At 36.1% G+C, this 26,822-nt stretch overlaps 1 protein-coding gene across 1 annotated transcript in view; it reads right to left on the bottom strand.

Annotated features, from left to right (window-relative positions):
- Positions 1-128: 128 nt before the first annotated feature.
- The window catches only part of LOC144972947 (uncharacterized), a 27,353-nt gene continuing 659 nt past the window's right edge, over positions 129-26,822 (bottom strand). The window contains exons 2-3 of the mRNA XM_078914795.1: positions 16,753-17,303; positions 129-6,158 (exon numbers count right to left, since the gene is read on the bottom strand). Of these exons, the coding sequence (XP_078770921.1) occupies positions 5,440-6,158; positions 16,753-17,242 (1,209 nt within the window). The 5' untranslated portion in view covers positions 17,243-17,303 and the 3' untranslated portion in view covers positions 129-5,439. The remainder of the gene's footprint in view (positions 6,159-16,752; positions 17,304-26,822) is intronic.

Genomic DNA, 26,822 nt, shown 5'->3' with positions numbered 1-26,822 from the left:
CTGACTCCACCATTGTGCTAAATATTAAAATTATATATATATATATATATATATATATATATATATATATATATATATATATATATATATATATATATATATATATATATATATATATATATGCGTGTTGAAATCTAAAACGGTGGTACTCCAAAGTTATTACTAAAGTGAACAAAAAGCTGCTGGAAGCTGTGGACTATATAAATTAAAGTGAAAATGAATATATAAAGAAAAGGAAACAGACAGTCCGTATTTTAATAGCTGTATTAAATTGTTTACTGTTTTTGTTATTGGCTGAAGGAGAATTTATTTGTATGTTTGTTTTTAAGGGTTTTACCGATGAATAGTAAAAACATTTTTGATGAACAATTAAAAGGACTTGAGGAAAAAGTAAGACAAAGGGGAATGGCTCAAATAGGGAACAGATGTTAATTCCAAGAGCACACTATCATACTTAGTTTGAGATCACCTAAAAGTCTCAGCCATACACCAGCACAGATCCCACATAAGGGAATAAACTCAAACGTTGACTAATCATAAGTTTAAAATAATAAAACATATCAGTACATAAGAGAGATCTGATTTACACGGAAAAATATCATCTCCAAAAACTATAACTAAACATTCGCCTGTTTCCCTCCCAGCCAAGGACTCGTTGTTTGTTTTTGTTTTGTTTTTAAGGGTTTTACGGCGCTTGCAATACATTTAGGTTATATCAGCGCCAGTAAAAAGGAAGAAAATGGGATAGTAAAAAGTTCTAGAATTACAATTAAAGCACCCAACAAAAAGTAAGACAAAGGGGAACTGGGAACAAATAACACCAATGTACTCAGTTTGAAATCACCTACAAGTCTCATCCAGACACAAGCACAAAATCCAACAAAGAGGAACACACTCAAATGCTTACATTATACATTCAAAATAATAATAATAATAATAATACATAACAGAGAGATGATTTACAAGGAGAAAAATATCATCTCCCAAAACAATAACTATGCATTTGACTGTTTCCCTCCCAGCTAGGACTCCGGCCAGCGCCAGGACAAAACCAAGTAATCTCATTCCGAGACAAAGACAGATAGCATGTTGGAAAACAGATATAAGGGGATAGAAGACACAGTATGTACCTCCCTGCCCGCTATGGGAGGTGATTTTTTTTTTTTTTGTTTGTTTGTTGCTTTTGGTCTCTTCCAACAGAATTGAGGTTATATGAGAGACCGCTGAAACAAAAAAACAAGCAATCTAACAACAATAGTACAAATGTAAATCAAAATCATAACCTAAAGATATCATAAGCTAAATTATAAATAACCAAGAACAAACAGGCAGAAGATTTACAGAAAAAAAAATATCCCCTGTCAAAAATACAATCACAAACCAAAGAAGCAGGATAGGCTAGTAAAGAGAAGAAGAAACGACATCACTATTGGATCGTAGACCCATGCGAACATCATAGGTATATGATTCAAGGGTGATGCTCCCATCCAACCACCCGCTATGGGAGGTGAGGATCCCCACCCAGGGAGAAGGATTTTGAGGCCGAACGTTCTGTGCTTGATATTTTGTTTTTTCTGTTTATTTTGTTTGTTTTTTTTTTAAGTTGATATACTCGCTATTTACATTATTTGATACCGAGTTTCCACTGTACATAGAGATTCGATTGATAACCTAGGTGATTTTTAATCTCATCGACTCTCAGCCAAAGGGCATCGGGATTTCACAGCTGACTGAAGTTCCCAAACTGTGATCCACAGCCGCATAATGGTATTAATTATATCGAGTTGATTGAGATGCTGGTTATTAAATTTATGGATAAAACAAACAAAAAAAAACAAAACAAAAACAAACAAACAAAAAATCACCAAAAAAAAAAAGAAAGACAAACAAACCAACTATGGTAGAGCTATTTTGAGTCATTGGGGAAATGAGTATAAAATCTTTAAGTGTGAAAAATTGAAATGTTCCATCTCTGATTAATCTAATTTTAAATTGATTAATTCTTCTAGCATCTGGTTCACCCCGAAATCAAACCGGGTTGAAGGAATGAGTCACAAATAGAGAGATTATCCAACGAGTGTAATACAAGGGATTAGCCTTGACCTTACCCTTCAAATCATGTCAAATTTCAATTCCATAATAATTTTAATTAAAGATGGAAGCACAAAAAAGCAATAAATAAATAAATAAACATTTTTAAAAAAATGAAAAGAGTGGATTAAAATGAAAATGAAAGTACATCGTCCCCTCTAAAAAATACAAAGCAAAGCAAAGTGTTTCAATCCCTCTTACTTAAAAAATGTCAGATATTAGTAAAACATTTATATTAAACATTATAAACCATTCTCTTTATTTACACATGTCCAAACAACCATGGTATCGTTATAAATCGCCGCTTTATCACAATATAAATCGCTTCTAAAATAAAGTATTATAATATGTATTATTTCAAAAGTTTATCACCACATACATCAGAATAGTATTCCATTTATAAACGAAAATATCGTTTTCGCATTGTGATAAATAAATAGTGCTATGTTTATTACAATATAAAAAATATAATTTATTGTATATCGGTGTCAAAAACAAAATCATAAGGCAGAAAGTAACAACAAATGGGTAAAAAAAAAAAAAGAGAAAGAAATGCTGAGCGCTTTTTCTTTTCAATGTACTACCATATCATTTCATGGGTAACAACTCTTTATCAAAAATGTAGTTTGTTGGATTTTAATGGTTTTATAGCGCTTGCAACACATTTCGGTCATATCAGCGCCAGTAAAAAGAAGAAAATGGAATAGTCAATTATACTAGATTTATAATACACGCACCCAAGAAAAAGTAAGACAAAGGGGAATTGGTTCAAATAGGGAACAGATGTAATTTCAAGAGCATACCTTTAATGTACTTAGTTTGAGATCACCTTAAAGTCTCATCCAGACCCCAGCATAGGATCCCACTAAGACTAAGAGGAACATACTCAAATGTTTACAGAATACATAACTAACAATACATGACAGAGAGATGATTTACAAGGGAAAAAAATCATATTCCAAAACTATAACTATACAATTGACTGTTTCCGACCCTGTCATGGGATCCAGCCAAGGATATATATGTATGTATACCGATCGCAAATAATACCTTTTGAAACTGGCACAGTAAAGAAATTTGAATGACAATAATGATAAAAGTCTAAGTGGGATAAATGACTTGTGCCTATAATTTGGTGGTTGAGAATACACTAAACTCCCATACAATATCGATGGGATGATGCAAGATCAAATATTGATACATCTATCTACAATGCTGTTAAATGCAAAATGTCATATAAATCATATTAAAAGTAAACTAATTAATGTTTCTAAAAGGGCATTTTTTAAAACTTACAAACCTCACTGAATACAGCGTTGAAATGTACTTTGGTCAATAGTTCTTATCAAAAAGACTTCATTTATTGAGGTACTCGGTGCTTTACTTCCCTTTGACAGTCAGTCAGTCAAATGCCATATTCATAAAAACCAGTTGACATTCCTCCCCCCTCCAATCTCTTGGAGATGGAAGCTCTCTACTATTTATTACTAGTTTGCTCAATACAACACATTCAAATTTTCAACATGTGTTTAATGATGTCAACCACGTGTAGTGTAGCTATTGATGTCTAAGGTGAAATTTATTCAGCTGTTCGGTGGGATTTTAAATTAAGTTACTTCAGGCTATGTACAAACGACTAAGCAATTGTAAAAATGTAATATAATTTACCCAGAGACAAGAATTTGTACACTCACTATGCATAGATTAGGGACATTGATCTCCATTATAATTTAGAAAAATTGATGAAAAATAATCAGAGCGTTGGGCATATTTTGATTTGCTAGCTGTCGCACCATTGATTACTGCATTATAGTAGCAGGTATTTCATTGCCATTTTTCCATTGATAACAAAAGACAACTGAGTTAAATGAGTATTTCCAGTGGCGTCTCGTAAACAATTCGATGGTTAATATTATCATACAAATAATATATGAATAAAAGATATATATCGGTTCAAGCTCAACGTCTTTATCTTCAAAAGGCAGCAGCCTCTTATGGTTTTCACACTACTATGTTATGACGATGGACCCAATCAGCAAAGTCTGGTCCGCACACGTGCACCATCGCAAACCCGCCGGGTAGCATCGTCACAACACACCGTTCGACTAGATGCTCCGCCGTCTCAGGTTCTTGCCCACAGCGGGTACATGTTGGACAGGTAGAAAGACCCCACCGATGAAGCGCACTTGCCGTTAGGCAGCTCCTCGACCGAAGCCGATTCGCAGCCACCCAATGTCTCCTCTTACTGGTATCAAAGCCTGGCAACTTCTCACCAAGCTTAGAGGAGTGTACGTTCCCGCCCCCACGAGGGATTGAACGAATTACCCATCACTGCAGATTTTATACAATTATGTGGTGACTTTCTCCATTATTCTGTTATTGAGTTGAAAGATAAATACTTAATAGTTGATCCAATTTGTTGTTATTGGTAATATCTAGGATTTCTGGCGAGAGAGTATTCCATTCATTGATGTATTTTGTGAAGAAACTGTTCTTATATATGTTGGTTCCGTGTGTTGGAATTGTACACTTAGTGCTTTAATAATTTCTTGTGAAAGTATCATTTGATGTGAACTTTTATTGATTATTAACTGAATAATATTACTGAAAGAATACCTACAGGTTCCACTCTGTAATTGTGTTAAAGACAGATAAGGGACTTTGCAAACAGTATCAATAATTATACATTATAATTCCGACTTTCAAATCTAAGCCGTATTTTTGCATGTTATGAAGTTCCACTATAACTGATAAGCGCAAAGAAACAAACAAACAAAAACAAAACCAAACAAAAAGAAGTGGAAAAAAAAACACATAAAAAAAAAAAAAAGAAGAAAAGAAAACAAAAACACCGTAAATATATTAAGAAAATGAAAACAAAAGCGGAAAAAAAAAGATTATTTTTTTTAAAGGAGAGTGATTTCTTCACTCCATCGTGGTACCAAGATGTCTGCTCGATAGTGTCTCGTCATTGACAAAGTCAAGCGACATTGGGTAAAGTCAGTGACCGTAAGGATTGAAGTGGTCGCAAAACTTTGGCCTTAGTGTATTCTTTGCTCAGGCATATTAACCCATTAGACTCAGGTGTTAATATTGAGCACCTAGTTTATAAGCAATGACGGATGTTAGAAGAGAGGTAGCATAAACAAAATAATGCACCTGAGTTGGGAATCGATAGAATGGAGATTTGGTTGCATATTTGACCTGATGGGGAGATAGATTATATACAATACAACGTGGACTGCGTTTAGCATGGTGAAACTGTGGGAATACGCTATATATACATGCATGTCCACACCTGTTCATTTATTAATATATTTCCTAGAATTCTCCCGACGGCAGCAGTCGTCAATGATGTATCGTATCATCGTCACTGTCTTCACCAGAATCAGACAAAACAACCTTATGGTGAATCTTATGTAAATCCCCATTAGACAAAAGGCCTGCCTGAGATTTGCTAACACTAACACTAACACTTTCCTCCTCGCTGACACTCAATCTCTTACTCTTCGACGCCTGCTGCTGCTGTTGCTTCTGCTCCACTAGAGATGAAAAACTCATCACTTTCTTCAAAGAAAGCCCGGTCTTTGCTTTGTTCTCTTTGTATTTCGTCCAGATATACCCGACACAGCCCGACAAGTTCATGGAAATGCCCAAAAATGTCGACATGTTATAAGAGACTCCTCCGAAAGTGAATAGTCCGATGACGGTTTGGACAAGGGCTTTGACCCCTCCTGTCACACTTGTCGTCAAGGCGCTGGTCAGGCTGGTGCACAGAAACAGGGAATAGTTCAACAACATTCCGACAGATATGGAAAAAATAAACAAAAAGACGAATCTGAAATCAGAAAAACTTTTATATTCCTGTACCCGCACCATCTCACCATTGATGAGAGTGGTTAGAAAGAGAAGCGGGAGGGTGTTGTAGCTGTTGAGCTGCAGCGTTTCGGCCACAGACAGGTGCTGTTCTGTATGCTGCTGAACAAGGATTAGGTAGACGGCATGCGTGAAGTTGCTCCCGATGCCACAAATGTAAGCTGTGAGGTTGAAGCCCATGTCTCCGTAGCCTGAAACAAGATGAATAAATATCAAACAATAAATGTGAAGAGTAATGATCTCTTAATAAATACAGTTGGATTGGAAGTTTAATCAAGATAAATAATGATAGATGTGAATTTAATCGAACGGGAAATAATAAAGTACTGCCGTAATCTGGAAAACCCCATATTTTAAAATTTGGCCAGAAAACTTGTCCTTCAAATATCGATCGATTTAAATGACCCTCATCTTGGCCAAAAACTCTTAAACCTGGGACTTTGGACCAAAAAAATATTGGCTGACTGAAAGCAAGGTTGATTTTGTTTTGTTTGTTTGTTTGTTTTTAAGGGTTTTACGGCGATTGCAACATATTTAGGCTATATCAGCGGCAGTAAAAAAGAAGACAATGGGATAGTAAAAAGTTCTAGAATTACAATTAAAGCACTCAAGAAAAAATAAGACATAGGAAAATGGGAACAAATAGGGATCAGATGTAGATTCCAAGAGCATACCACCAATGTACTTAGTTTGAGATCACCTATAAGTCTCATCCGGACACAAGCACAAAATGCAACAAAGAGGAATACACTCAAATGCTTACATTATACATTGAAAATAACAAATATAATAATACATAACAGAGAGATGATTTACAAGGAAAAATATCATCTCCGAAAACAATAACTATGCATTTGACTGTTTCCCTCCCAGCTAGGACTCCGGCCAGGGACTGGACAAAACCAAGTAATCTCATCCCAAGACAAAGACAGAGAGCATGTTGGAAAACAGATATAAGGGGATAGAAGACACAGTATGTACCTCCCTGCCCACTATGGGAGGTCAGGATCCCCACCCAGGAGGTTGACTTCATGCATTATCACTTAGATAAAGAACAGACAATTTATGACCAACTAGAGGCGTTGACTTGAAGCAGAAGTTGACTTTATGCGGATTCCACGGTTCCTACAGCAATTCTATTGTGGAATTCGAGTTGTTTTCAAGGAGTTTCCAAGGTGAATTATTTCAAATTCTAGGGCCAATTCAAATATTAAATTCCTTCGACACTTAGTTTCTCAACTGCAATAGTAGAGGCAACTCAACTACTTGACTGCTGCTTCCACAGAGATATAAGGCCCTCAAATTCACTTTTATTTCCACTTAGCTGAAGATATTAATGGATTTAATTGAACAATAAATTTGATGGTATTCAATACTCTGCCTTGTCTGCTATTTTGTCAGCTTTTATTTTCTCCCTTTTGTCAAGATCTGAAATCTTATTCAGGGATTTGGCTTTCTTCACTTTTAACACCTCTAACTCCCCAGATATATCCGCTCTCTCCATCTTCCCGTTCTAATCTTTTCATCCTCCTTTTGCTCAAAGAATTGTCTGTAAGTTACCCTTGAAGAACTAATTGAGAAGAACAAGCTGGCAAAAGATCAGCCATCTCTTCCACGACATTCTCTCCATTTCAGCCACACCTCCGTTATTCAAAGATTCCATTGTTTCAAGTTGACCAGAGACGTCAACTCAGAAATGGCTCACATGAATTTCAGAAACAATTCAGAAGAATTTCAATGTCAAAACTCAACAGGAATGTCTGAAAACAAAATATTATCTAATAAGGAATGAAACCACCTCAAACCCCCTATTTTCAAATCAAGTAAAGCTCCAAAACCAATTTCATAATGAAGACAGTATGTACCTCCCTGCCCGCTATGGGAGGTCAGGATCCCCCCCCCCCCCCCCCCCCCCATGGTTGGAATTTAGCCATATTTAACATGAACAGACCAAGCTAGCCAATCATGGGTCAGCAAGGAGTCAAATAAAATTTCTTCACCCGGGACTGATACCAGTCCCATGGCGAGGGGAGCGAGAGCTTTACTGAGCTATCAGGACTCCCCAATTGTCAGAGTACAACAGTGACGGTGACGGCGACTCCTCCTGCTCCTCCTCCTCCTCCTCCTACTACTGCTATTACAGTTTAGTTTCGTTTTTAAGGGTTTTACGGCGCTTGCAACACCTTTAGGTTATATCAGCGCCAGTAAAAAGAAAGAAAATGGGACAGTAAAAAGTTCTAGAATTACAATTAAAGCACCCAAGAGAAAGTAAGACAAAAGGGGAACTGGGAACAAATAGGGATCAGATGTAGAATCCAAGAGCACACCACCAATTGAGATCACCATAAGTCTTATCCGGACAAGAGCACAAGATCCAACAAAGGGAATACACTCAAATGCTTATATTATACATTCAAAATAACATATAATAATACATTTAAAAAAAAAATCATCTCCCAAAACATGAACTATGCATTTGACTGTTTCCCTCCCAGCCAGGAATCTGGCCACGGCTAGGACAAAACCAAGTAATCCCATATCAAGACAAAGACAGAAAGCATATTGGAAAACAGATACAGCATACATGATAGAAGATACAGTAAGTACCTCCCTGCCCACTATGGGAGGTAGGAACCCCACCCAGTCTGCTATTACAACAACAACAACAACAACAACAACAACAACAACAACTACTCCTACTACTACTACTAATCAGTGATGATAATAGCGATTTGTCAAAAAGTATGAGAATGTATCTGTCCATGGTCTATCCGACAAACTCAAACCAAAACGCAAAAACTACATTAACAATCATAGTTACGTAACATTATTTATATTATACATGTTCTTTTCTAAATATTTAATGAATAGATAGTCTTTCCCAAAAATAATTTATTGGCCGACAATCTTAATCATACCGTTCACTATATCGAGAGGTTATGATAAATGTTTGGCTAAAAGGCCAGAAAGCATTTGTTTTTACTTTACAAAGCACATTACAATATATCTGTGGTCATGCAATTTATAAATTAGACTCATAAATCTTTAACTTTAATAATTTGCAAAACACAGTCAATCTAAACAAAGGTAAAATAGTAAATTAAATTAAGTCTTTGGACAATTGCTTTTTAAGTCGACCACACTTACTTACAGTAATATATTATCTTTTTTTATGTCCAGATGATTTCTGTAAACCTAACATGAGGATAGAAGGGTGGTGAGAGAGAATTGTGGGTAAGGGAAAGAGATATTGTGTGTGTGAGAGAGAGAGAGAGAGAGAGAGAGAGAGAGAGAGAGAGAGAGAGAGAGAGAGAGAGAGAGAGAGAGAGAGAGGAGAGAGAGAGAGAGAGAGGAGAGAGAGAGAGAGGAGAGAGAGAGAGAGAGGAGAGGAGAGAGAGAGAGAGAAGAGAGAGAGAGAGGGGGGGGGGGGGCTGCTATACCAGAGTGAGTTATGAATTGATTTTCTTTTTTTTCTCCAATACGCTACCCAAGAGGTCACCACTGGTCTTGAGTCAGTTTTGTCATTTGGCGACAGTCTGTCTAAGCTGAAGTCATAAAAATGCGCGTGTCACCAACATTCATGTAACTGAGCACAGGTGCCAAAATTTGACACAAGGCTGGTGATGGTGATTTTTCCATGGATATACTGCCTCAGCGCATGTTTGACACTGCAAAAACAGCGGAAAATCTCAGAAAATCTCAAAATCACGGAATTCCGCGGAAGATTATCATCACTAATACTACGACTACTAATATGAATTTTTAAAAAAGACCTACTCAGAGAAGGGGGTGGAGGCGATTAATGAGGCTTTCAAAAGCACAATTGCATGGGCATGCGTTGTATAAATGAGCATCTATTTATCCGCCTTTGCTTTTAAACCACGCAAGTAGTTAATACGACGACGATTCACGCCTTGTGAGAAAATACCCTAAGGGTAATACGTAGTGATATCTATCAAGGATATATCCCCATCGACGAGTAATTATTTGCAGGCCTGATAACCCAATTTGTTGTGAGCTTATTGTTGTCATGGAAATACTCGCAAACCAACGCAAAATAATGTTCATATTGTACAAAGGTAAATCAAGCCCACAATTGCGCACGGTTCTCAGACGTGCAAATGTGTTCATGTCAATCCCCATGCAATAAATTACGACTGACATTGCCCGTGTTTCATAGTGTTTATTGAAACACCCGTTCACTGTTTCGCATTTTACTATAATATTAAAAACGGTTAAATTACAGTCGTTTGCGCTGGGGCAGTCATAAAACTACCCTGACGAGGACATAAATAAAGCATTATTATAGAGGGGAATATGGCAGACGACACATTACATGATGCCCAAACACACTCGCACAACAATCCATATCAACACACCCTTTCCATAACGTTATGTTGTTTCAATCTGTGTCTGTGTGCGGGAGATGAGGTGGGGGACGGGGGATAAAAAACTAAAAAACGTCAATTCACAACCCCGAACAAGACAGATAAACAGAAAACACTTTAAAAAGTCAGTTCACTAATTTGTAGGAACAAGAAACAGCAAAACATACCCCGTTTCAGAGGGTAGCGTTCGTTAACACAAGAACTTGTATTGTAACGACATTTTAGGCTAGTGCACAGCCTAATGAGTTGAAAGTTAGCAGTGGTCAAGGAAACAAAGTATCCTATTGGTTGAACTATTGAATACAACTCTTGATTTGCTTTTTTTCTACCTGGCTTGTGTTTTTACGTATTATTTTTTTTTTCTGGCAAGTGTCAGGCTATGGAGGTTAGGAAGACCACGTTCAGTATGGAATGAGTGAAATTGACATTCTTCTGCCCCCCCCCCCCCCTTTTTTTTTAAAAAACCGTCAGTTGATTTCATCCACTGTAATACTCAGTCGGTTTATTTGAGGATATTACTAAAATTGGTAGATGTAAAAAATCCTGTCATAATAACAAACGCATTACTGACACCCATTTGTTTGTTTGTTTTTAAGGGTATTACGGCACTTGGGACGCATTTAGGTCATTTCAGCGCCAGTACAAAGGAAGAAAATGGGATAGTAAAAAAAAAGAAGTTAGATTTACAATCAAAAGACACAACAAAGGAATGGTGCACATAGGGAAAATATTTAGATTCCAAGAGCATACTACGAGCATTGCGCATAGTTTTAGATCACCCAGAAGTCTTATCCAGCCGTAAGCATAGGATCTCACTATGAGAAACACACTCAAATACTTACATTATACTTTTAAAAAACATATATATATATATATATATATATATATATATATATAATAATATATATATATATATATATATATATATATAAAACGAAACATAATAGAGAGATGGGAAAGGACAAAACCAAGAAATCTCACAGCAAGACGATGACAAAAAAAAAAACAAGTTGGAAAACAGATATAGGGGTATAGAAGACACAGTAAGTGACCTCTTTGCCCACTATCGGTGGACGCCCATTTAATTTCAAATTCTGGAGGCATATTCGAACATTACATATTTTATGCTTATTTTTAAAAAAAACACTAACCATGACCTTTAATATTTTCCCAAAACACTGCTTAAATCGACATGGGTTTAATTATAATCTGTTTGTATTTGTAATTTAAAAAGCTTGAGACAATTTCAGGAAAGTTCAGTACCAGGTCAAAGGAGCACGATGAGATGACCAAGACGCATTGAATAAAAGGGTTTGGTTGACCTTTGCAAGCATCGGATAAGAGATACGACACCAAGAGCGATCTCTGCACATGTATCCGATCTAAGACCATCAAAAACTGCATCCAGATACAACAACACAACAAACACTTAAATTAAATTTGACTTGTCAACCTTCTTCCTGATGTGGACCAGAATGCAGAGGAATGTCAGAAGACCATTTGAACCGATATTTGAAGTTTTGCAATTCAACACACCCACCCACACACAGACACACACACACACACACACACACACACACACACACACTCGCATTTCCTTCCCTCTCAAACACGAAACTGAATTAAACAAATTTACAGTTTAACCAGGTAACTACAGTACTCTGGAAACACGCGTATTTTAAAATTTAGCCAGTCCAGGTTTGAGAATTTTTTTGCCAGGATGAGGGTAATTTAAATCGATATTTGAAGGACGAGTTTTCTTGCCATTAAAAAAAAAATACGCGTCTGTCTATAGAAGGGCAATGAACTGGTTAACCATATTGCCCTTTTACACATCTCAAAGCCTTTCGCTTTCCCCACGCACATCCCCCTCCACGGAAAAGTTTTGAACGTGTGGTCACAGCTTGATATCATCAAAAATCAGCTGAGAACACATCGATTTTATTTTTCTTCTTCTTAGTATCAACAGCCAGCTTTGATGTGGGTAACTATTGATTTTATCATATTATATTTGTTATGAACTCACGAGAAGTACATGAAAAGTCTCTCTCTCTCTCTCTCTCTCTCTCTCTATCTCTCTCTCCCTCTCTCTCTCTCATCTCAATTCCCGATGCCCTCTCTTTCTGTGCGTTTGTTATCTTGGTCCTCCCCCTTCCCCCGGCCCTATTTACATTTATTAGATTAGGATGTCTCTCCCAACTTGCCAGAAAGACTTATCAAACCGAGACTTCAAAGTGAACATTGCATCAAACTCTAAAGGACCCAAGTTTGAGCCCTGCTTTACGTATCCCGTCTCTTTTTCGGCGAGCGAGAAACTTAACCATATTGTTCACCTTGAGGCACTACACAGCGCCAGATGCATGGGTTATTTTAATTTTCATTATTTCTGACTTTGGCAGAATGTAACGTTCCCACGATAGAATGACAATAATCGGCGACGAAATGTTCATCCCATCTTAATTTTTTTTTAAACAACCCCCCCCCCCCCAAAAAAAAAAAAATAAAAAAATACGTGAGCTTTTATATAGAGCAATATCCGCTAAACGTGCTCAAAGCGCTTTACATTGGTTCCCCGCAGTAACACTCAACATGTAGGACGACACATGCCGCCAGTTATGCGATATTAGAATCTTTTCAGAGACAACGCTGTTAACGGCCAGGTACTAATTTTACACCTGGTGAGAGAATGTGAGTGAGGCTTTTCCAAGGACTCAACTATGCGCCGATCGAGGCTCAAACCCAGGACCCTCCGATCCAAAAGCGAGTGCCATACCACTAGACCCACAAAGCAACACGTAATGACAGAATGATAGCAGTCTGGAAAACTCTGACAAGAGTTCTGGCGTCAATAATTTTCTCTGGCAAAGTACCTTTGAATATACTCTGAAGAAATAGTTTCTATTGAGATGAATAAACGAATTCTCTTTAACTTACAGGCGATGAACGTGAGCCTAAGGCTAGGAGAAGGACGGGCGAATAATAATAGTTCCCATAAAAGGATCGCGAAAGCAATATTTCATCATGCTCAGCTTCTTGGCATAGAAGCTGGTCATAGCCTTGCCTTTGTTAACTCGTAGCTTGACACTGGTACTAAAATTACATCTCAATACACACCTAGAGGAAGGGAACATATCGCGCCCTCGGACAGTCTTCCGAATGTACACAATGACAGTGCCAAACTAAAGCAATACGCTATTACCAGCGTTTAGGTCAAATACTCACTAGTTCTACACGCCTGACAATAGTAACATCATGAATCACAGAAAACTGTGTAACCGTCATCGTTTATAGTCTGATTGAGCGAATATATTGAGAACTAATCACAACTAGCGGTTGAAAAACAAAACAAAGAGCAGAGTCATCTCAACTATTATATATAAGCAACCAGCTATTGTCCGAGTGGGCTTATAAATAATAGTTGAGATGACTCTGCTATTTGTTTTGTTTTTCAACCGCTAGGAAAATCATGCAAATGGAGAGGTAAAAACACTATAACACATGCACACCATTTCATTCATTCATTCAATCAATCATCCTCTGATATGATGATCGTCGGGGGGATACATGGGATGCAGCTCTCACCACTTTCCGCCATTCTTCTCTATCGTTGGCCTTCTCCAAGAGTTTTTCCATCTTCATTCCTGTCAATTCCTTGATATTGTCCATCCAAACTTCGCTTTGTCTTCCTCTTCCTCCTTCAAGAGTGCCCTCCATCACAGTTCTGCACAAACCTTCATGCCTTACATTGTGACCAAACCATGACAGTGTCCTCCTAACTGTGATGATGAGGGGTTCCTGTCGTCCTGCACGATCTTGCACCTTTTCTAGTACGTCTTTATTGATTCTGTGTTCTGTATACCGCACCCGCAGGAGTTTTCGATAACTTTTTATCTCAAAAGCAGAGATTCTGCGTTCAAATTTCGCAGTTAATGTCCATGACTCACAGCCGCAAAGTAAGATGGAAAGTACTTGTACAGTTTAATTTTTATTTCGAAATCGATTTGACTTTTCCATATTTTTGTCAGTATCGTTAGTGTTGCTGTTGACATTCCTATTTTTGCTTTATAGTTGTACTGGTACCATTTGGTTAGCAGAACACCCAAATATTTAAATGTCGACACTTCCTCGAGATTTTCTTTATCGATTGAAATTTCTGCATGTCCATCATTTCTGATGTTCAATATTATCTGAGACTTTTTCCATGGCGTACTGCATTGCTTTATGTGCAAGTGAGTTAGTTAGCCTATATCTTATAGTTCTTGTTTGCTTTCAGCCATGAAGTCTATGTCGTCAGCAAAACGCAAATTACACAATTTTCGTCCGCCAATTGATACAGACGTTTGATGATTTTCGAGAACTTCGCTCATAATTTTCTCTAGGAAGACGTTGAAGAGCATTGGGGAGAGTATGCAGCATTGTCTGACGCCCACACACCATATCATTTTTAATTTATATACAGGTGTAGGTAATTGTTATGATAAGGAATATTTGCGCTAGTTTGAAATAATGAAACCATAAAAATTCAGGTTGCATCAGTCTTATAATAAGTACAGATAACAGCTGTGAAGTTGGATTTACATCAAATAAGATAGAAACGAAATCAATTTGTATTGCACGAGTGATTAGAAAATGTCAATCCAATAAGAACAAGTATTACAGCTTCCCAGGTCAAAGAATTTTGTCTACTTCTAGTTGACGTCATTAATTCAAAGCTTGCAATGTTGCAGTTTATATGCAGGTACATGTTGGTAAATTGATTTTTACCATAGATATAAGGGTGAAAATGTGTTTGATACTTGCAAGGCTACAGTGGATGTTGTCAAATATTGATGTTCGGCTCCATCCATGAAAATACCAGATTCAAATCATTCTCAAAAAAAAATTAATATTAAAACAAAAAGAGTTAAAAATTCGAGGGTGGGCTGATATATAAGTACCGTTTGCCCAGAAATCAAAAACATTTTTCAGGTACAATCATAATGCGCAACAACAAATTTATGTGACGTCATTTGGGTTCATAATTGTGTGACGTCACAACCTTACTAAGAAAATGGTGACACATTATGAACTTCTCGTCAAACAGCGCTCTGTTATGGAGTTTCTAACAGCAGAAGGATGCTGCGGATCAAACATCCATCAAAGAATGAAGGCCGTTCATGGTGAAATATGTTTATTACTGATGGCGCTGTTCGAAAGTGGGTTAGAATTTTCAAAGGAGATGTCGCAACAGAGACAACATTTTTTGCTCGCAAACAACCAGGCTGGCCTTTCTGCACCTGACATAAGTAATCAAGGAGCAGTTGACTGTATGATTAGGGTAAAACAAATAGATATCTCTGATGAAGTTTGGATTTCAAGAGAACGAGTACATCATATCGTGACATCTCTCTTGGATCTGAAGACAAATAACTTCAGAAATGAAAGCGAGGATAAATACATTTGTACCCAATGTTTGAAACAATAGGACAAGTAAGGAGAGACTTTTCTCCAGAAAATTGTGACTGGTGATGGATCTGGGTCCACCACTACAACTCAGAAAACAAAGTGCAGTAAATGGAGTAAAGGCATAAATCTCCTTCAAGCCCAAGAAAATTCAAGGTCGTTGTCTCTGCGAGAAAGGTCTTGTTTACCATTTTCTAGGACAAAGAATTTATTGAACAAGGGCAAACAGTGAACTCTGAACAATATTATGTTTCAACACTACGATCCCTCAAAAATAGACTTACACGGGTTCGAGGTGGGAGAGATTCGATATTGCAGCATGACAATGTGCGACCACACACTAATCGTCAATGCCAAGACGCATTAATTCCGTTCAAACTTTCGACCCTACAGCACCCAGCATAAAGTCAGGATGATGTCCTATCTGACTATTTTTTGTCACCCCCCCCCCCCCCCACCCCCCAGCTCAAGAAATATCTGAAAGGAAACCTTTACAACAGTGATTTGGAGGAAGTGGCAGATATTCGTCGATAGTGCCGAGCAAAATCACCGGGATTCTTCGCTGACAGCATGCGCGAACTAGTTCAGTGTTGGCAGCCCTGTGTTGCTCGTGATGGTGATTATGTGGAAAAATAAATGGTAAGATACATAGCTGAGATTCTAAGCTTTCTTTTCATGTATTATGTTTGTATGTTCTGTTAAAAAACAAAAAAGTTATAACAAAACGGTACTTATATATCAGCCCGCCATTGTGAATTAAAGTATTATTACCATACTAACTAGAAGATAGAGAAAAATAAAGGATAAAGAGACCACATATAAAAATCAGCCTCCCTCAGCTGTTTTCTTTTTCAAATAAGGAGAGAGGTGAAAAGAAGAAGAAGAAGTAGTAGTGAAAAAAGGGGATAATAAACATTTAGCCCTATTAATTGACCGCTAATTTTAGCCAACTTACCTGCAATGACACATCCAATTGTTAAAAGGAACACAAAAAATATTGTTTGTCTGCTGGGGGGTCCCTTTTTCAAAATGATCATGGAGAGAAACAATGTCGACACAGGAACACACCTCTTCAAAACGCCGTACATTGCAATGTTCATGTGAGACAAAGCTGTTAGTGCAAGGATGGAATTTGTCCCGTAAAAAAAAGCTGGGGCAGCGAAAGACATCCCACGTTTGATGGTGTATCGTGGGATGTTGATGATTTTAAACATGGTTAGTATTTCTAAAGTGGTGATCGTTAACATCATTTGAGCAACCATAACAATTACTGGATAGTCAAACTCCATTGTATCCAACAAGCCTTTGGTAATCAAACCAGATGACATAGAACAAATTCCGTAAAATATGGCAGCGGCGGTCCCTTTCAGTGAAGCATGCAAACTGTGATCCTCATTTGAAGGTGGAATATCGATGTAGACTTCCTTGTTTTTTTTCTTATCCATCCTGATGGTATTTTCTTTTCGCTTCTGCCTAGATATATCACTTCAAAACGATCACAATGAGCTGAAATGAAAAAAAAAGGTTTAATATTAAACTTCCTACATTTGATTATGAGATTTCAAAGAAAAACAGAAACAAAAAGAGATCCCTTACCAATGATGTGAAAATGTCATATATTAATTCTTATATATTTGATTTCTTCAACTAGTTTAGCTTGCCTAAATTCAACAAAATAGTTGAACATTTATTTCATTTATTTCTTTTTTAATCAGAAAACCATGCAGGAGTTTGTTCAGATTTCTGCAGCAGTACTTGCTTTCTAACCCCAAAATGATTCATTGCTGAGTACAAGTTTCTCCTATTTTAAAAAATTCAATAGACATTTTAAGCTCGAATTCTTTAACGGACTATGTTATGGTCAATGAAAGTTGATTTTGATAACCTTTTTGTATGTCTGTGTACATTTTACTGATTTCATGTGAGTTTATTGTAAAGTGCTGTAGGCACTCCCACTAAGAGCTCTAGAAATATAGTTATAATTGTTTCTATCATCACCGTCATCATTATTTTTACTTTTACTATTGTTATTATCATTAGTACTGTCACAAGGCTCATGCCCCATGCTCTGCTTTCGTAGACAATGTTTATCGCGCAATTCCCATAAAAGAGAAATTAAAGGCGTTGAAGAAATATTCATATTTCACAAAACAAATTCATATGATGACATTCTTTTTAAATTTTGCGATTGGGCAACAAGACAAAGATGAGGTTCCAATAATTCTATTTTTAGAAAGTTAAAAATTCGGAAAAGAAAAAGCTGCGGATGATAATGCCACATCGCATTCTTCATTTTTTTCTTCTCAATTTTGTTAGATAAAATTGCATTCCTGAAAAAAAAGGTGTTGTCATTATTGACATTCTGAGAGTGAATCCGAAAAAAAAAAGAACGAAGTTTTAAAAAGTATAAAGCCGATGTGTGTGTGTGTGTGTGTGTGTCGGGCTTGATGGTTACGTGAGTTACGTTTGACGGGTGTGTCAAGAGTCTCAATAAACTGAAGCTTAAGGTACTGATCAGTCATTGGCATTATTGTATCCAGACTTTAAAAAATAAACTGAAATATGACCGAAATGAAAAGAAGATCGCATACATGAGCGGCGACAAAACACAAACACACGCTAAAGAGAAAGAACTAAAAATCGTCAATAAACAAGAAAAGGAACCATACAAACGAAAAATGGAACAAAAACTAAAATCGGGAAATTCCATGAAAGCGTGGGAAATGATTCGTGAAATGGGAGGGCAGGACCAAGGAAAACACGACTCCCATCTGGTAATGCAAACATAGATGTTGACGAACTCAGCACCGTTTACTATCGCATGGACACGGAATCAACTTCATCAATCAACAGAAAGCCACCCCCAGAACTAGAAGAAGCAGTTGTGGCGGAATTATTTAAAAGTTGTAAGGAACGGAAAACACCCGGTCCAGACAACATACACTACACGGTCTCATGTTGAAATACTCCCCTCCCACACCAAATGGCGGTGTCTTTCACACAAATATTCCAACGTTCCATCGATGAACAGTCTGTACCAATGCTATGGAAAACGTCCATGATCGTGCCAGTACCGAAGAAGCGCTGAAGTTGAAAACTCTTCATCCAACCTAATTCGCAAAGATATTTGTTTAAAGGGAAGTAAAAATGGTCCTAAGTTTTGGTACACCGAAGGTCTGTTGTTTTTTGTTATACAGTGCAACCTTTTGATAATGACATCGCTGGGACCAGAAAAAAAGTCCTTTTATAGAGAGTTGTTGCTATAACTGAGCAACAAAAAAAAGCAGGAGGGTGTAAATGTCTATGGCTGTCTTTTTCCAGCCATCAACAGTGTTTTTTTTCAGTGAAAGTAAGCTACCTTGAAAACAGTGCCTTGTTGCTTCTAAAACAACATAACAAGCCATTGCTTGCTTGAAAACTCATTGTTCCTACCTTGTTTACTATTGTCTTTGCCGGATCTAAGCTAATAGTAAGCCACGACGTTGATGTGCTTATTGCCCAACACTGCTCGACCATCACAGCTGCACCAACATCAGAATTTATCTGCAATCGCTGCTTTTTTTTTTCACTGTGGTTCAAACCCATGCTGTTCTTGATGATCATAGTCAAGTTATGCGGAATCCCAGAGACTTGTTCTCTCGGCGAGGGAAAGCAAGACAAAAAACTAGCTTGGATGAAAGCATTCACTCGAGCGCAAATATGATATTATTGTCAACGCTTTTCTCTTCAACTCGGTAGACATAGGAGAGCACATTGTGATTGATTTTCTTATTTATGTGAAAGATCAGTGATCAGAGATACAGATAGCAGGTCAATCGGGTCAATCTTACAATTGAGGCATCCGTTCACACCACGGCAGTCTAAGGCTAGTGAATACTTGTAAAATGCGAAGCACCAGATAAGCTAGGTTTCTGTCTAGCTTTGCCTCACCTCTGGAAAACTGATCCAAAGGGGACTGGATACCATTGGTCAATAGCTTTCATTTGACTAGAAATTTTGTATTGGCTGTCGATCTGAATTTGGGGATTATCGCCACATTAATGTTTGTATACTTGGTTTTTGCTAAAATGTATGTAGTTATAATAATTTTTTTATTACCAATGATATATTAGGGCTCAGCAGTATGGTCTTTGCTTCGTACCCAAAAGGTACCAAGTTCGACTACCTGCCTCGTTGTGTGGCTTTGAGAAAGTCACCTCGCCCTAGCTCACTTTGTGGCGCTGCACTGCGGCTGATGCCTGGGTTATTCCACTCTTCCCTTGGAATAGACCCTAAAGACAAATTTCCCCTTGCGGATGAATAAAGGGAATTTTATTTATTTATTAATTTTTTTTTCATTATATAAGGCAATAAATCGGGTTTGGACTCCATGTCACTATAACAGATGTCGTTATATTATAATTATAAGTGGTATGCACTTGATCTTTTTAAATTTATTTTCAAAGACAAATGCAGAGGCTGATAGGAATAAAGTCACTAATGAAGAAATGAAAACCTTGAAAGTGAAAGGATGCTTGGATTTACTAGTGGACTAGGATTGATCTAAAAAATGAATACGAAACAAACAAACAAAAATACTTCTAATTGCAACGGCGATGATTACTGAATTATTATTACTGTTATAGCAATAGCAATAACAGTTGTAATAGTAATAGAAATAGAGAACTTTTGATGGTTGCCACCTATACTTACACTGGTTACCATAAACGATGTTAAATGTTTTGAAGATGATGGTAGCAATACAAGGTAAAGATAGGGGTACTTTTGTAAAGACATGGTCCGAAATGAGAGGAGTAATATCACCAATGTTTTATTTTGCTACAGAGAAATTACATCAAACATATTTTCTAATCTTGCCAAAAAAAAAAAGAAGACAAATTTCTAAAAATGTTGACAAAAGGGCATTTTTTGGTGAAATTTTCCAATTGTCTTCAATGTTCTTAATGCACAAAAAAAAAGAGGGAAAAAAAAATACACATTGAAAAGTTGAAAAAAAACATGTGAAAGGAAGTGTTATGAATTTAATTGATGATCATATTTAATTTGATAAGTCTCAAATTAAATTATAAGAGATAAAGGGTAGCTCATATCATTATGTACAATGAGATCATATGAAATGCATTATCAAATAATAAATATATGGACATTTACATAGAGAATTTCACTGATTAATTCACTCATTGCCTTTAACAATGTTACATCCATTCCCCCAGCAGTTCATACGGAAACATATTTCCATTTCATACAGTACCAGTTGCCTGTTAGGCATCCTTTCTGTACTAACACCTGTGTCGAGTGAGGTAATGTATGTAAAATGCCTCACCCAAGGACACAATAACTGGACCAGAAATTTCTATGATCACTGTCAACCATCCAGTCACAGACGACATTTAACATCGCTTGATTTAAAGTGAGTGTCACAGTTATGACAGCTGTCAATCACAGTGAAATTATGACTGGGATTTGGTAGTCCACCTCACTGACGTATACCAACTTGCAGGTCTGATAACCATAATGGTATAGGACTCATTATTGTTGTGATTAAAATACAATCTAGCCAAAGTAACATAAAATATTGTCATACAACAATGACAATGTAAAATTAAGCCCATAATTCCATTCGTCATCAGCCCTGCAAATACGTAGGACAAGTCATCTCCTACCCTCTTCTAGATTACATATTTCTTCTTTGGGTTATTTATATTTATAGGTCTTAGTAAAGATGCTTGGGTGTTTGTTTTTCCTATTAGGGTTAGTTAAAGGTACTAGTGTTTTATTTTTTACCTAGAGTTAGTTGAAGGGATATTTGGGTTGTTTCCCTTGGCATGAGGACCTTTCGGAAGGCCTCCCAAAAATCCAATACAAGGGAAACAACCCAAATATTCCTTCAACTATGTTAATGGTAGTGGGAGAGGCCTTCCGAAAGCTCCTTCATCCCCAGTATTCTTGTTTTTTTATATATTGTTCTAGTAGGGGGTTTGGAGGGGGGAAACTTTTTTTTTTAAAAAGTCTCCCCCCTCCCAAACCCCCTACTGGGGAAAAAAAAAGTGGCGGAACCAGGATTCGAACCCACAACGTCGATTCTGGTAAAACTTCTAGGGCAGACGACTAAACCATTCAGCCATGACACCCACTTCGAAGTCGACGCATATTGTGTATATGTAGTAACAACTGTTTAATGTTGGTTAATTTTGTTTTTATTAAATTTTTATAGATATTTTATTAACTTTCCTTATTTCTATGTGCATTCGGAAACATTCCATATTCTGGAATGTGGATAATTGTTTAAAAGAGCGGAGTTTCAAATATGTGTCTGGGGATAATGAAATTTGGTTATCCCCAGACAGGTGTCTGGGGATAACGAATTTTCATTATCCCCAGACAGGTGTCTGGGGATAATCACAGCGAAAAAATAAAGAAATAACCAGGGGCGTGGCTCTATTGGTTCAAATGGTGCCTGGCACCACATCCATGTTTTAAAAATGGATAACAGCATTTTAAAAAATATATAAAACTGAGAAATGGTATATATCGCCTTTCATCAACAGTGCGAAACAGACTCCCTTTCTGTCACAACGCCTTCTACCCAGGCTTTTCTCCCGATTCACACAGTCCGTTGATGACTGTTAGTGACTGTGTACCATGGCTGAGCGAGTGACTGGATTTCCCCTCTCAAACGATTGCAAGGAGCAGATTTTTGCTGGCACCATATAAGGCTATTACTATAGTGTTGCCACATTGAATACCTGAGAAAATGGCTCGATTTTTTACCATCTTCACATACGAGAAAAAACCCGCCTCAGGTGCCGAGAAATTTTTGCTACAACTCTGTTGGACTGGGGAATAATAGCTAATGTTGGTCATTTACATCATAGTCATAGTATGGTAACTTCGACCATCTTTATTATTATCGAAATCACAATTATTAACAAGTTCATTTGTTTCTCTCTCTCTGTCGTGATTATTGTATATATTCATTTATTATTATTATTATTATTATTATTATCATTATCATCATCATCATCATCATCATTATTATTATTATTATTATTGCTGCAAAAATTGATATGAAGGAATGTGAACGAGTTAAGTCAAACATTTCTTGATAGTGATGCTATATGCTAAATGCATGATCTTCGCGTGAATATGCGTGTTTGACTTTGTGTGTGTGTGTGTGTGTGTGCACACGTTCATCACACCCCCCCCCCCCCACACACACACACAGAGAGAGATAGGTAGATAGATAGATAGAGAGAGAGAGAGAGAGAGAGAGAGAGAGAGGAGAGAGAGAGAGAGAGAGAGAGAGAGAGATCTTGTATGGTGTCATGTTTGATTTCCGAAGTGGAATGGGGTTGTTTCATGACGTAACTACAGTACTCTTTTAATAGGCTATGGGCTGTTTACATTCTTACGCTACTGTGAAGCGGTAAAAATGGAACAAATGCATTTAGGATTCTTAAAATCCATACTGGGGGTAAGGAAATCTACACCGTCAGCTTTCGTATATCATGAATCAAAAGTATTCCCATTAATCAATCAGCGATTAATAAGAGTAATTAAATACTGGTTTAAAATTTTAAAACTACAAGAAAACAATCCAGTCAAGATAATTTATAATAAATTATTAACACAGGCTACAGAGCATATCTCTTGTACTAACTGGGTAACTTTGCTAAGAGGAATGTTGTGTAAATATGGTTTTGGATACGTCTGGGTTAATCAATACGTTGAAAATGAGAATATGTTTTTACATACTTTCAGTCAACGCCTTAGCGATATTTTTTTACAAAAATGTAAAGAGGAGATAAGATCAACTAGCGATCATTGACTTTATAAACATTTGGACAATGACAATTCTGTACGCTATATATTCGAGATTAAAGAAAAAGTAATTCGATTCGTCATTACAAAAATTAGATTAGGTTCTCATAATTTTATGTGCGAAAGGGGGAGATGGCAGAGACCAAAAATTGATTTTCCTTCTAGGCTCTGTATAAATTGTAACTCAATTGAAGATGAGTACCACATAATCTGTGAATGCAGACGGTATAACTATTTCAGAGGAAAATATTTACCTAAGTATTTAATTGAAAAGCCCAATATGTACAAGTTTATACAATTTGTAAATAACTCCACAGGGACAGAATTGCGAAGATTTGGAATTTTTTGTCGAAGTTTTGATCGAATATGAAAAAAATGTTAGTTAGGCACCTGGTATTACTGGAGAATTAAAATACATTTGATTTGTTTTTTTTTTGTTTTTTTTTCATTGTGGTATGCATTAATGTATAAGATTATGACATATATTATTTGAATATTTAGTCTATTAGCCATAATTGAATCCTTTGAATTAACTTTTTTCTCACTGTTTGTTGTACATGTGATTTCGTAGATCAGTGTGTGTGTGTGGGTGTATGTGTGTGTATGTATGTGTGTGTGTATGTATGTGTGTGTGTATTTGTGTGGGTGGGTGCATATGTGTGTAGGAAGGGCGTGTGTGATTGTCAGTCATTATAATCGAGCATGTCTTGAGCTTGACACGCATATGAGAAATATATTAAATTAACGTATCTATATGTACAATTCTTATTTTTCGCTACTTGTAATGTATGAGTATCTTGTGACATTAGATAATGATTGGTAATCAAAAAAGATCATAGTCACTACCGTTGTTGTTGACATCATTAGTATTGTCTGTTGATGTTGATTTTCACTCTCACTGTTCATTGTTATTATTGCTATTTTTATTATGATAATGATAACGATGGTGGTAGTGATGGTGATGATGGTAGTAACGGTGGTGATAGCGTTAATGATATTATTGATTCTGTTATTATTATTGTTATTGTTGCTATTATTAGCATTATTATTAGTGGTAATAGTGGTGGTGCTAGTGGAAGTGGTGGTAGTAGTGGTGGTGGTAGTAGTAATAGCAACGGTAATGGTAGTAGTAGTGGTAGTAGTGGCAGTAGTAGTAGTAGTAGTAGTAGTAGTAGTAGTAGTAGTAGTAGTAGTAGTAGTAGTAGTAGTAGTAGTAGTGGTGGTGGTAGTAGTAGTAGTAATAGTAGTAGTAGTGGTGGTGGTGTTAGAAGTAGTAGCAGCAGCAGTCGTGGTAGCCATAGCAGGGGGGGGGGGGGTAGTAGTAGTGGTAGTAGTAGTAGTAGTGATAGTGATAGCAGGGGGGGGGATAGTAGTAGTAGTAGTAGTAGTAGTAGTAGTAGTAGTAGTAGTAGTAGTAGTAGTAGCAGAAGTAGTAATAGTCATAGTAGTAGTGGTGGTAGTAGTGTTGGTAGTGGTAGCAGTAGTGATGGTAGTAGTGGTTGTGGTAGTAGTTGTAGATGTAGTAGACGTAATAGTAGTGGTGGCTGTAGTGGTGTTAGTAGTAGTAGTGGTGGTGGTGGTAGTAGTAGTAGTAGTAGTAGTAGTAGTAGTAGTAGTAGTAGTAGATGTACTGGTGGTAGCAGTTGTGGTAGTAGTTGTAGCGGCAATAATATTACTCTTGCTGTAAGAATATTTCATGGTTATATAAATCTTATGTTAACAAATCTCATTGTATAGTGTAAAAAATCATTGTCGTCATGTCATATCTTATGTTGATCAATAAGACGTGAATTATTTGAGTTGTACCAAGGTCTAAAAAATCTATTAAATAACTAAACTATTAAGTAAATCTTTAATTGATTTTACATAATTATTACCACCATCATAATTATCATTATTTTTATTATCATTATTATTATTATTATTATTATCATTATTATCATTATTATTATTATTATTATTATTATTATTATTATCATTATTATTATTATTAATATTATTATTATTATCATTATTATTATTATTATTATTATTATCATTATTATTATTATTATTATTATTATTATTATTATTATTATTATTATTATTATTATTATTATTATTATTATTATTAATGTCATTGTTATTATTATTATTATTATTATTATTATTATTATTATTATTATTATTATTATTTTTATTATTATTATTATTACTGTTATTATCATTATTATATTCGTTGTTTGCCTTGCTTTATTATTGATTTTACTTATTTGATTTGTTGAAAAAAATATATTCTTGTATGAGTTACATTGGCAATTGCCTAAGATAAACGTTTTTTGTATTTTTTTTGGTAAGTTTTTGAAATTACCCTTTGTTCGATTGACATTCAATGTCTGCATTTTTTTTTTTTTGTATCCCTTTAGTTTTTTTAGTCATTTCCCTCAGGTCCAAACTCCAATCAATATATTCGTTCATGATTTCTATAAACAAACTATTGAAAAGATTTGCAGGGATAGAAACATCACCATGCAAATTTAATTTACAAGTATGTAAGTTTTTTTTTCTTTCTTTTATATTTACAATAGGCACTTTGATAAAATTTTCAAACTCAAATTATCTTGATTTGACTCAGTCATGGGGATGGGACTTGAAAAAACATAAAATTTGATACCTTATTTATTTCTCTACGACCTACGGTTCCAGAGTTATCTATATTTTTCTACTGAAATTTTTTGTCAACTTTACAGAGAGAATCTGTGATCTCACTGCTGCCTCAAAACCAGCATCTCGCGGCGATCGGGAAATTTTGAGTCTTGCAGTCAACATGGCCCACTTATTGTTTTCAGTAATTTTGTTTCAATTAAAAAATAAATGGCAAGTGTTAGATATCATTTTAAAGGTGAGAAAATAAGCTTTATTTTCATATAAATCATTTTCATGTATGGAAAGTATGGAAAAAAATTAAGGATAAATGAAAAGGGAAAAAAATATGAGGTTTTTGCCCTAAAAAGTGGGGTTGGTGGCGGGAAAAATAAAATAATGAGCGAGTGTCTCAATTTTGATGAAATTTGGCAGAGATATTCTTCAATTGATTGTCTATCGATGTATGAAGTATAATTAAAATGTATCCATAATTTAAAAAGTTCTTATAATTCAAAAATTTATAAATTTTTATTACATAAGTTTTCTGAGAAATACAATCAGGAATTGAGAATGAAATAC

The sequence above is a fragment of the Berghia stephanieae genome, chromosome 5 (assembly GCF_034508935.2).
Source record: "Berghia stephanieae isolate SIO BIC M18660-M18661 chromosome 5, UCSD_Bste_1.3, whole genome shotgun sequence".
NCBI classification, from domain to species: Eukaryota; Metazoa; Mollusca; class Gastropoda; order Nudibranchia; family Aeolidiidae; genus Berghia; species Berghia stephanieae.
This window is presented reverse-complemented; position numbering and strand designations above follow the sequence as displayed.